Below are 13,100 nucleotides of genomic sequence, written 5' to 3' on the forward strand. Positions count from 1 at the left end.
AAAGGAGAATAATGCTTCTTCGAATGATGGAGGGACAATAGTATAGTATTATGTCAGAATATCGAGTATGTTCGAGTCATTATTGAAGCTAGAAGTTCGTCGAATATTAACCCTTTGCATTCCAAGAATTAATTTTAATACTTGCATTCAATTTTGTAAGGTCATTTCAAAGAATATTAAAACCTTTTCCCCAGAGAAATTTCTAAATGTTTGTAATTTAAAATTTCTTCGTTTGTTTCGTTAATTAGCCTTAAATCGTGCTATGATAGATATTATGTATGTGATGCAAAACTGATACCACGAAGAAAAGTAACGTTAATATCACGAATAAAATATGATTTATGTTAAAGTCACGCGTGTACGTTAAGTTTTGTTCCTTACTGTGGCTCGTAAATAAGATGAACATATGTTTAATGAAAAGTCGTCCCTTCAGACACGATTGGTGATCATCTACCTGCCATCACGAGGCTATATAACTGTTTGATGACTCTTGGGGGGATAATGCTTGAAAGGTCGCTAATCCCAACCATTGGCGCCGACAATATAACAATTTGCTGCGTCGTAACTCCGAGGGACCACTTAGACACTGTGGGACATTCACAAACCGTAGCTAATGTCTGTTACACGACACCCTACAACACTCCAAACATCAGTTCGACGGTTATAAATTAAGAGGGGGCCACCATGACCCTTTTCTTGTTTCCTACAAGTGTCTTTGTGTCCTTTTCCTTGACTTCTCTCGGTTCAGTTCCCTTTTAGAAACCTATTCTTAGACGCGCTTCCATTTTTCATAGCCCCTTCCGACATCTACCGATTCTAAATATCAACAATCAACTATCGGGAATTTATTACAAAGTATAATTATTTTCAAATTTTTTGGTTATTTTATTGCGCAGAATGTATAAAAAAAAATAGATTTATTTAAAGGACCATTAATATTAGGACTGTAGTAAGAAAATAATTTTTCTAGGAAATATATCGAATGTTCTCGTTAAAACATTAATTGTTAACTTATCTAGAATAATGGAAAACCATTATTTGTGATTTGTGTAACAACATGGAAAGTAGATAAATGTAAAACTAATAATATGTATTTTTTAGAAATAGAGACAATCGTTTAAACATTAAATTATTCTTCGTCCAAATGAAGAATTTATCAAGAAAAGACTAATTATTCATAAAAAAAATAAGTCACGGACTTGGTCACCGTTCGGAATAGCTGATAACTCGCGGAATAAAAACTGTAACTTTCCCTATTCGACGTAACGTGAAATTGGCATTGAAATGTCTCCTCGCGTTACCTCAATTTTCCAGTGCGCAAAAAAATTTTCCAATTTTCCGCGCGCCCGTAGTTTCTACCTCGAGGTCGCGTAATAACTCCTCGAGGCGTGTTAAAAAATGTCCAGCCTTTTTAATAGCCTGATATGCGTGATGGGATATGTTACAACCCGCCATGAAAAATTGAAACTGTTAAAAACACAGAGTATGGTTACGTCGCGTTCAATTTGTTTAGTTACGAAATTCCTCGGCAAATGATTTTATTTTGGTGGACGCCAATATTTTCCTGGGTGTATTTCCATGCAACTTGGTACTCTTTAAACTGAAAAAGTTTGCTCATCGAAGATTCGAGACGAGCAAATTCTACGAACGAAAATTCCTGCCGTTTCCATTTGCACGATCGTTTCCACGAAAATTCGTCGCTGCCAGACATTGACTCGAAACCGTAGCGAACGTCGGTGATTCCCCATCGGACGCGAAGTCGAGAAACAACGTCGACGTACGCGCGGATACTCTACGGATTTGTCCTACGAAGTCCAGGATTCGCGTTAGTTAGGAATCGGTAGCGAATGCATAAGAAATGGCGGTCTGAAAGACAACCTTTCTCTCCGGGGAGGCGGCAGAAGTAGGTCGTGGGCATTAAATACGTCAGGCGGTTATACGCCGTATACGAAAACCACGTAGAACGTTTCTGCTACCGCGTACGGGAATATAATTCTACCGTCGTGTCACTCCGTCGCGAAGGCGAGCTTATTGCCGCGGTTATGCAGCCGTTCCGGCCTGGAACTTCATTTCGTGCCACAAATTACGCCTGAAATGAATAAACTGAACACCGAGAACGAATTTAATGATTCGTTTAATACGCCTTAAATGCCACTTGATATCGCGAAATACGTTTCGAGTTTAACACTCGGGAATATATATAGCCACGCGCGGACAGCAGAAAAGTCGCTAAATGGGCTTTAAACATGCATACTGACGATTACCGAGTCGCGTTATTGCCTCGCTAAATTGAACACGAAATTATGCTTGTCGTGGTGCTACTTAAACCATCCAAGAACAAGACAGACAATGTTCGATTTAATCGTAGAAACGCGGTTACCTACAGCGATGATTCTTAAAATGATCCCCAGTGATTCGTAAATTGAACGTTTCCTCCAAACTTCGGGAAAATGTGATGTTTCTGCATAATGAAGGCTACAGCTTATTAATTCTAGAAAGATATTTGTTACGATTCTTATACAGGGTGTTCTAGATTCTAGAGGCCAAAATAAGACGAAAATCAAGAATAGCAATTTGTTGCTTTAAGCTTCGTTGGAAAAGTTATTAACGTTTAAAATTCCATACCGACCGAAAAATTTTTCAGCGAAATTAACAAATTTCAAATCGTTCTAAAAAAAATTATTTGCTGTTGCAGGAGTCAATTAAAATCATTTATAGTTATTAGACATACCCTCGAAATCCTGCCCACTTTCGAGAAAAAAATTCGACTAGTTGGACAAAGTCGACAATATTAAAAAATTTCAAATCGTTCTAAAAAAATTATTTACTGTTGCAGGGGTCAATTACAATCATTTTTGGTCATTAGACATACCCCTGAATTCCTAAGCACTTTCGAGAAAAAAATTCTTCGCCGAAAATATAATTTCTGGCCAGAAATGTTTGCTCGATATTTCATGAAAATCTTTAAAACATCATAACTCTTGAACGGATTGGACGATTTTAATGTTTCAAAATGCAAACAACGCGTATTTTGGTGGAGAATATGTAGAAATTCCAAAACTATTCGAAAAGTTGTTCCTTGACCCCGTAAAGTGAGAAAACCCCCATAAAAGTGGTCCAATTTTCAAACAGCCATAACTCCTACAATAGTGAAGGTATTTCAATGGAACTTTTTTCTGAAGTAGAGCTCATGGGTACCTACAAAAAAGTATTAGACAAAATTTCCGTAGTGCGTCAAACAAATGTATTAAAAATGACAAACGAATTTTTAAGAAAAATCGACGGGTGTGGGTGGGTGCCTAAATTCGGCGAAAAAAAAAATTCCAAATCATTCTGGAAAAAATATTTTCGGTTGTAAGGGTCAATTACAATCATTTTTGGTCAATACACATACCCCCGAAATCCTACACACTTCCGAGAAAAAAATTCGAGTAGGTGGACAAATTTGTCGACACAATTAAAAAATTTCAAATCGTTTTGGAAAAATTATTTTTGGTTGCGAAGATCAATTACACTAACTTTTGGTGAATACACATACCCTCGAAATCCTACGTACTTTCGAGAAAAAAATTCTTTACCGAAAATATACCGTGTGGCCGAAAATGTTTCTATAACTTTTTAACGAAGCCTCAATCAACAAATTAGTATCCTTGATTTTCGTCTTATTTTGGCCTCTAGAATCTCCCATTAAAGTTCTTTCCCAGGGGTGGCTGAACATCCTGTATACAACATGGTTTTGTAAAATTAACCCTAGTGATTCGTAAATTGAACATTTCTATCCCTCCAAACTTGGGGAAAACACGATGCTATTGCATTACCAACTGGCATTCAAAGCACACAACTTATTAATTCTACAAAGATATTCTTAAAAATGTGCTATTTACGCTAAATTATTCAATAATTTAATAATATAATAGTACCTACACGATGAATGTGCATTATCAGATGCATTAAATTCTGACCAAATTAAAATAAATAATTACAATAAAGTTGTTTCAATATTCTATAATTTATAAATTTCTTAAAAGAAAAAAGAAATATTTATTCCTCTTAAGTAATGCTCGAACGATGGATTCTGTTGCATCGAAAAATGAACATGCTCGCCCCATTTATTTTACGAGAATCACTAGATAAAAATTTGAATCTTACGAATGCAATTATAAATCGTATCAAACTTGTCTAGAACAGATAATAGTTAGTTGAAAACGGATCGCCGTCGTCCACTTTCTAGTTTGGCGTTCCACGGTAGAAAGTTGGAAGGAAATTGCAACGTTATCGTTCCGAACTTTTAAAACTGCAACGATAACGGGTCGAGGAAAGAAGAGATCCACGATCGACGCGCGCGTCGCTCCATCCTCGTGATTTAAACACTCTAAATAGAATTCCGGGGTTGCAAATGGCTAGAGCACGCGGGAGGGCCACGTGTTTACCACTTTAACGCGACCATCTTCGACTAATGCATATTTAGTCGGACGGGCGAACGATCGAGCCCCGCCGGCCAATTAAAATATTTTCATTTGGGTTGGTACGGTTGACGCGCGAACGGGCGAACAGCCGTCGTATAAATTCGACGGAGCGCCGCTATTCTAAAATAACAGCCATCGCGGTGTAATATAGTTCGGTATTCGAAATAAAAGCACGCCACGGAACAGAAACACGACGAGTCGCATGGCGGCGAAGGTGTTAATCTTAATCCGCTGACTCTAACGGGGATGAGTTATCGCCGGAATTAAAGCGCGCGAAAATTCATGGCTATGTACAGTTACCAACCTAGCTTTCCAACCTAACCGATGCAATCTATAGTCCCACGGACGTGTCACGGAACTAGATGAAATTTTGGAGCTTATTAAACGGAATTCTTCGTTCTAGACGCGAGGGTACACAAGATAAGCTTGATAAGTTTTATCGAGCAAACACTGTCGATTTAATTTTTCGATAACGCGTAGTTTCGAGCACGAGATAGTGTTGGTCCTTCTCAAGTGTAATGCAATCTTGAACTAAGTATAAGAAAAATGATTATTTTGTATTAGACCGAAGAAGATTTTCCCGTGTCAAAAATAATCTATTTCTTCTTCTGGAATTTTTCATGTTATAGAGTTTCAGAATTAGAATTTTTGAACGGAGAAACGAATATGTAACCTTGAAATAATTATACAGTAAAAATATTATCAAAGAAAGTCTATATTCAACTCGCCTCAAAGGGCTTGATTCGTGCTGCAGGTGAAAGAAATCAATTTCATTTCTTTTGCATCTTTTTTTGAAGTACACTTTTTGAGATACGAAGGAAAAATTCAAAGGATTGACGAAGCTATGCATGGATCTTGTCGAGTGTAAAGCAGAGTTGAAACAATTATATTGCAGAAATGATGTCGAACGAAGCTTATTTTATAAGAAATAGAAATTTCTTCGAGCCTCTGGATGAAAGATACCGATTCCTTTCTTTTTGCGTTTTCAACTGTAAAGTTCTAAAAATACTCCGATCAAATGGTAAGGAAAAGTGCTTATTAAAGTGAAACGTTAAAGGAATTTTTCTTAAACTGAAATTTTAACTAAACACTTTCTTTTGTAATTCAAAAACAGAATGTAGAAATTGTAGTAAAGGACGACTATTTTATGTATGTTATATTAGTTGTATAGAATAATCATTGAAACATAATTTAAAAAATGTAATACGAGAAGAAAAGTTTATCAATTTTCTTAGTTATGTAAAACAACTTTACAAATATTTCGATCGTTTATTAGATCGTTTCGATCACCTATTTGTGCGATCTTCTCCGATAAATTCATAAATAATATAAATCATCCCTATAAATAATTCAAAAAAGTACGAGTCACCATTATCCAGTGAATAATAATAAAACACAATATGTAAGTATTGATAACCTATATTAAATAATGAATTGGCTATTCGTTTCGTCCTTTGTGGAACAACGTTCCATGTATAGAACTATCCTATCCCGTTCCGTTCTGCATAATTCAGAAGCGTATGCTTCAAGTATTGGACAGGGATTATCAATATTTAGTTATTATGTCTCGTTATTATTCATTGAATTTTAGAGATTGACATACCGTTTTAAATTATTTATGTATTTCACTTTAAAAAGTCATATAAATAAGTGATCAAAACATTGTAAAAAACAGTCAAACAAACTCTCAAGTTTCAGAAAAGTTTTGAGAAAAATGTATAGATTGTACCTCGAGTATTTAATCTAAACTACAATTTCTACCTTTGGAAAGTTACCCTCTGTATTAAACGACAATTTAACATGATCAGTCTTCTAGTTTCCGAAGTTGAAAACGATATTAAAAGGTCAACATTTTCCAACGAATATCGAAATTCAGATCACTATATGCGATTGGATCAAGAGTGAACCAGAATGTTTTTTCACGAACAGAATAAAAAAATGTGCTACGTTAAATTGGTGATTATGTAAAATAACAAATACGTACATTTGAAGTACGATAAATTAATTTTAATTTGAGATCAGTTCCATTAATTCCTCTTATCTCAAATATAATTTTCTGAGATGGAGACCACAGTTATCAATCGACCCTCGTAATATAGACGATAATAACACACTCAGCAGAAATTTACAAAATTTGCAATGCCAGATTTTTGCGTTGTAAGCGTCCAAAAGGTTAATAACCCAAACTAACTAATAAGTTCAAAAATACCTGACGTTTTCTATAAATTATTATTTCGATAGTAGTGTGCTTTTCATATAATTTAATCTAACAAAAAAAAGTTTACATAGAATTAACATCGAACGAATTTATAATAGTGATGTAATGATTTGAGAAACCAGCAAGCGAATTATGATCTTTAACGCTTGATATCTCGCAAGCAATTGAGGTTCCGAGCAAACAATCGAATAAGAGTCAAATATTTGTTGGTTCTCTATCTGCGTACGAAACCTCATTAAAATCTGTGTGTAATATGTCGTGTGGTTTCCTTGTCAGCGCAGAAATATCGTTCCACTGCACGAATATATGAAACAAACCACTACGAGTCTACGTCGCGGATCACGAGTCTAGGAAGTTCTGCTACGCGGAAACACGTTTCACGCATCCGTGTGGTAATATAACATTTTTACGTTAACTATACCAGCGAATCTACAGCAAATAGTTCACGGTGTCGCAATAAATTTTTGAAAAGATCTGGGAAACTAATTTCAGATAAAATTCAATTTAATACCCTGCAATACATTTTAATTCAGTCGAATAGACACCTACGCTTAAATTTCGCACACACGCAAATTTCTATGTCAGGCTTAAAGATAACGTTCGATAATACGTTCCTAATTTAAATGTTTGATGTTTCCGAATACATACGTAACCATCCGGCGTTTATAATTCACGAGGTCAGTAGATTAATCTCGAAAGTTTGACCACTTATTTCTAGGACACCCTGAGCATCTAACCGTTACAAACGCGTAGAAGTCGGTACACATTCGCGCGTACGTGCGTGTGTATTCGATTCACGTGCACCGGCAGTGCGTGATCGATGGTATCGTTCTTTCGAGCGATGATGAAAAATTGGCGACGTCTGCCTGTTTTATGCAAACGTCTTCGAAATTTGTCACCATACGACGCCTGAGCCATGAAAAGTTTCCAAAGCAACAACGAAAGTAATAACTAGGTTCTTAACATATCCTTGCTCAACATATACTTCAACGATTGGTAAACTCCGATGACCAATATAAAGAAAAATAGTGTTTAAAAAAACACTATAGTGGTCCTCGAACTTGCAGATAGAAATTTTAAATATTTATCTTTTCAATGCCTTGATAATACAATTATTAAACGAAAATAAACCTTTCAATTTATTTAACATTAAGTCTTGCACAGGGAAAACCACGTCTTTGGAAACCTTTAAACGCTGAGTACTTTTTTAAGACGAAGTTGAAATTCTTTAATATTTTTTTAACACGTTGACTGCCAGCCCCCTCAAATTGCTCACGAAAACGAAACTTTGATTTTAGATAATTGGAAACTAGCAACAATTTGTCGTAGAATTTATTTTTACTTCGTTAAAATTCTAGATTTATTTTCTCTAACATCTAATCTTGATAATTAAGTTATTTAGTTATTTAGAAAAATCATGCAAATGTGTTAATAATTATCTTTATCTCGATGACTTATCACGATCCTTTAACCAAGGATAACTCACGGATCTTAAAACAAAAAATTTGTTTAGAACCAAGAATTTAAACTAAGAAAGTCTCGAAGAATTTTGATGTTCATTCTAAGCTCACGTTTGCAAGTTTGCAAGATTTAACTAATTTCTGCGAGGTTATTGCAAGGAACATTGCAAAAAAAAAGGGTCGACGAACCCCATTAGAGTCCATCAGAGTGGAAAAGAAAGGTCAAGAACCTCTGCTATAACGCTTGGATACACTAATCTGACGTCTACGTGGCTCGACGTCCAGTCAAATTCCAACTGTTTCGATAAATTCCGAGTAATACGATGATGTATTGGCTGATTCGTTCTAATTGCGCGGTCTCTGAGAAATTGCCTCGTCCAGAAGCACGCGCACGTGTTCGTGCAGACAGAAGGCCAGAGATGCACAACATACGGTCCGCCGTGTGATTTAATGTGGCTAGTGGCCTGATTTTACGAGAACAGAAAATTCTGTTAACTTTAGCAGACGCGGGGAACATTTCTTTTGAATAATAGATAACCCCATCGAATGGACTCACAGCAATTTATTCGCGACGTTTCTTCGATCAGAGAGCCAAACTTTTACCCCTTCGTTGCCGGAATGATTCATTCCATTAATGAAATTTTTATTTTTGTACGCTTATATTTTACATTTTGTAAAATAGATGTACTGGCTAGCTGGAAATCCTCAGCGTGAAAAACAAATACCATTATAAAACCCGTGTGTAAATCTATGGAATTCCTTTTTGAAATTAGAATCACTACGATTGAAAATATTGGGAACAATCGTTGATACGCAACGATTAAAAAATTCCAACAGTTATGGAAAAGGTAAACAAATACGTGGTTGAACAGGAAGAAGAGATTGTAACATATTCCAATCAACTAGCCATAAAAGCATGCGAATTGTCGGTAGATATAAGGCTAAAAAGAAAGCATCTGACTTGGTATCTTAATAAATCACATTCTAGGAGAATTTACCAAATATGCATGAGACAAGTCGTAAAACTGTAATTAAATCAAAATATACACATAATTTTTCTTTCGTACAATGGAAGGCTGTTAAAATAAAACAAATTGGAAGAAATCTAAAACGTATATGGGCCTTTAACGCGCGATTTACGGAGGTTGATACAGGTTACGGCTGACGTTTATCGGTTCTTGACACGCTCTGCCGCTAAAGCCAGCGAAATTATTGGAATAATTTGCATATCGCATTAAACTGACTGCAAGAAATCAGGCTCCTTGATAGGGGGCTGCTCGTTGAGCAAATATTGATAGGATATTTGGATCGAAACTGTGTTAATAATGTTGCTCTTTCGACGACGCTATCCGGGGCGTCTGAATTTTAAAGTGAATTTTAATCAACGGCGATAAGAGGGGGATCGAATCTACGCGAAAAAATACATTTCGTTCGAACAAATCGAATATTCGAGTACCAGTGCACTTGACTATACTGTAGATCAGGAATGTCAAACCCATTTTGGCCGATGGGCCAATTCGCACTTTGTCACCGTGTCACGGATCGCGGACATACAATTAATTTAGAACAGAAAAAAATATTTTAAAGGCCACGTCGAGACATACTTACGTAGAGAAGGGAATAATTTATACAGAAAAAAAGCAAAAGAATACGATTATGTTATTATTTAATTCTTTGTAAACGAATAAAAAAAAATAAATCTAAAATAAAAAATAAAGTTTGAAGTTTGAAGTTTGGAGTTTCGTTTTCTAGAAAATCGACTTTGAAAATTCATTGTACACGCGCGCAACAGAGTACGACTTGGAATTCAGCACAAGTAGAAACAGTGGTTGGTAGACAGACATTTCAGACTCTCATTGAATCGCATTCGACATTTTTAACGAGACAAGAATTATTGGTAATTGGAATGTTCCATCCCAGTCAAAATATTGCTTCCAAATTCTACTTATTTTATATATTGCAAAATCCTTGAAGAATATTAAGAAAATTAAAATTAACAGTATTTCACGTATTTCGTAATTTCTAATAAAAATTGTACAAAATTTACTCGACTGGATATCTGCAAATTTGCAAGAGAATGAATCAACTTTTATTTCTATTGCATTATACATTTCCTCAAGGATCTATCGTTTCAATTTCTTTGGTACAAATAAATACACCATAATTGTCGGTAGTTATAGTGTTAATATTTTCGTGAACAAATTTATAAGCACGACCCAATAAATACTGTTTACCTCAAAAACTGAACAATTTCTATCATTCCATATTATTTTTCCATCATAACATAGGCATAAGACGAAAGATTACTATTTTTTAATCTAACTAGTTAAAAAACATCCCAGTGTTCATGAAAACATCACAATTATGTATACCAAACAATTTCGATGTATAACATAGAAACGTTCAACTTACGAATCACGGTTCATTTTACGAATCATTACTCGAAGATGATATACTGCCATTTTGCAGAACTTTCTCATAGCAGCTTGATATTTATCGAGCCACGAGGAAGGGAAAATGAGAAAATTTTTGAAGAAAACGAGAGAGAACGCAAACGCTAGACGAAACAACGTGGCTTCCAGGGGACGAAACGAGGCGAATGCTCGACGAAAACGGTCGTGGGGACGCGATCGAGGAAAACGGCGATTCCTCGAGCGGTGAAAGCCTTCGGTTTTAGGGGCTCTTTAATTAGTGCGTCGCGTAGATAACGAAACGAAAAACGAGGGAAAAAGCTATATAAGCATCGTGACCGGAGAGCTATGCGAGGGCCTCGCGAATGGACAGACCGCGAACAATGCCAGATCGCGCAAGCATCGAGCATTCGAGGGACAGAAACAGCGACAGAGCTCATCTATTATTGGCGCAAAACAGAAATAAAATGCGGTGCGACGGCCTGTGAAACCTGTATGGTGCTCGCGTTGCGCCAACAACTTTTGTCCCGCCTTTCGTGTTTCGATGCTTCTTTCCTTTCTGTTCGAATTAGCGTGGCTCGTGTGTTTGCGTTTTTCCCTCCCCCCTCTGCCACCAATATCGATAATGCAATTGCGAGGCATTCGTTGGTTTCCACCGATGCCCGACGGAGCTTCGAGTCGAGTCGTTATTTTTCTCCGGTCTTTGTTCCGTTTTTGCACGCGTTCGAACGTAGAAAACGTCGAAACGTTTATGTTCGCGAAAATGCATCGGTGAATCATCCGATCCGTACCGAAATACGACGTTCGATCGTTTCGTAGGTGCGTTTAATGCCAGGCTGCTGGCGTCGGGGGCTTTTCCAAAGACGTTTACGAAGTATGCAAATTTGCTGTACTAAATCGAAGGAAAAATGTTTGGGTCGACGCAGATCCATAAATCGATGCTTTCAGAAACGAACAACGATTTTCTGTTTCGATAATGTACGTTATCGAACCGTGTTCGTCGCTTACGATAGCAACAGAATTATCGGAGCATACACGGAATTATCTATACGGTCACTTTATTATTGTAAGCTATCAGAACTGATGCTGTACTTTGTTTGGGTATTATATTAATGCTTCCCCAACCACTTTTACATCACAATATTTATATTCATTAGTATTATAAATTTAAACAAACTTTTACGAGCAGAATAAACTATTCTCTACACGGATATATGTTTTTCAAAACGAATAAAATTAAAGTTTTTGTGAGATATAGTCATTCAAAATTCTGATTTAATGTTTTTAGGGATCAGAGTTTCAATTTGTTATAATATAGAGAATATTCTCTGCGGTGATGTAAATAATTTTCATTAATTTAAAATGTTTTTACAGTGTATGTACACCTGTTAGAAAGCACTGTACTATATTACCAGATCATTTCAGTCAACATCTGTACAAATACATCAAAGATATTAATCGTTCGTCGACAATCTTCGCATACGATTTTTGTCCTATCACTGAATTAATTTATCGATACTTATTTCATGAAAGTCGTTCAGTTCCATTTTAACTTGCCCATACTCGATTCAAGATTTTGCTTCACAAAGATTCGACTTCGAGAGAAATGCTACCATAAATTTTGTTGATGTTTGAATGTCAGTGAAATCGAACAAAATAAAAGTATCGAGTTAAAAATATAAATTCGAAAAGAAAATTGTGAGAAATCGGTTTGGCAGTCAACGTGTTAATTATCAAATATTTCTAAAGGAACACTTACCACAGTGATGGGGTAGACTGGATTGATAATTGTGAAGAGGAGAACGTGATTTGGTGTATTATTGTCTTCTCTGAAAAATGAAAAAAGAGATACTGTTAGATTTTATAAAATGATACTCGATAAAGCTACAAATTTATCGTGTTTTCATGCTTGTTAGTGTAAAAAAAAAATAATACATTTTGTCATTTAGTCTGCATAAGCACAAATTGTGTCCTCTTCTGATAAATATTTGAAACGAAATATAGATAAGAATTATTTTCAATCATTCGAGCATAGGTCTATCGTGCCTTGTAATTTTACAAATCAATATGTCTCAAACTGAAATTCTTATTTTAAGTTTCAATTTATTCTCGCTTTCGAGCATTTGCTTTTCGGTTAGAAACCGCTTGGAATTCTTTGCAACGCGTTCCCGTGCAAACCCGTTGAATTAACGAAACAATTTAATCGTCGGAAAAGTTAATCGCGTTCTCCGGCGTATGACTCTCATCGAAACGCGCGGTGAAAAAATTCAGCATTTCCCGGGGGCCAGCGTTGAATTGCAGTCAAATCGCATCAGCCAGGGTGCACGGTTCGCGAAATTTTTTTATTAAATCAGAACGCGCCCCGACGGGGAAAGAGCCACGGTCTCGAATATTCGATTACTCCAAGAGAAACGTAGGAAAAATCGTACACTGTAATTTCTTTGCCGAGATTCGACGCGAGCGCGATACAACAGCGAAGCGCCTATTGATAGATAGCCACCTATACATTTTTCATGCCCGGCATCAATGTATTCCCTCCTCTCTC

The 13,100-nt window shown here is 36.2% G+C and overlaps 1 protein-coding gene across 2 annotated transcripts in view; it reads right to left on the minus strand.

Annotated features, from left to right (window-relative positions):
- The window catches only part of LOC122400402 (heterogeneous nuclear ribonucleoprotein L), a 327,347-nt gene that overhangs the window by 265,854 nt on the left and 48,393 nt on the right, over positions 1-13,100 (minus strand). For both annotated transcript variants that reach the window (XM_043401854.1, XM_043401853.1), the window contains exon 3: positions 12,315-12,384. In XM_043401854.1, the coding sequence (XP_043257789.1) occupies positions 12,315-12,384 (70 nt within the window). The remainder of the gene's footprint in view (positions 1-12,314; positions 12,385-13,100) is intronic.

The sequence above is a fragment of the Colletes gigas genome, unplaced genomic scaffold, assembly GCF_013123115.1.
Source record: "Colletes gigas isolate AHSC1104 unplaced genomic scaffold, ASM1312311v1 Colletes_gigas_Sc00017, whole genome shotgun sequence".
NCBI lineage: Eukaryota > Metazoa > Arthropoda > Insecta > Hymenoptera > Colletidae > Colletes > Colletes gigas.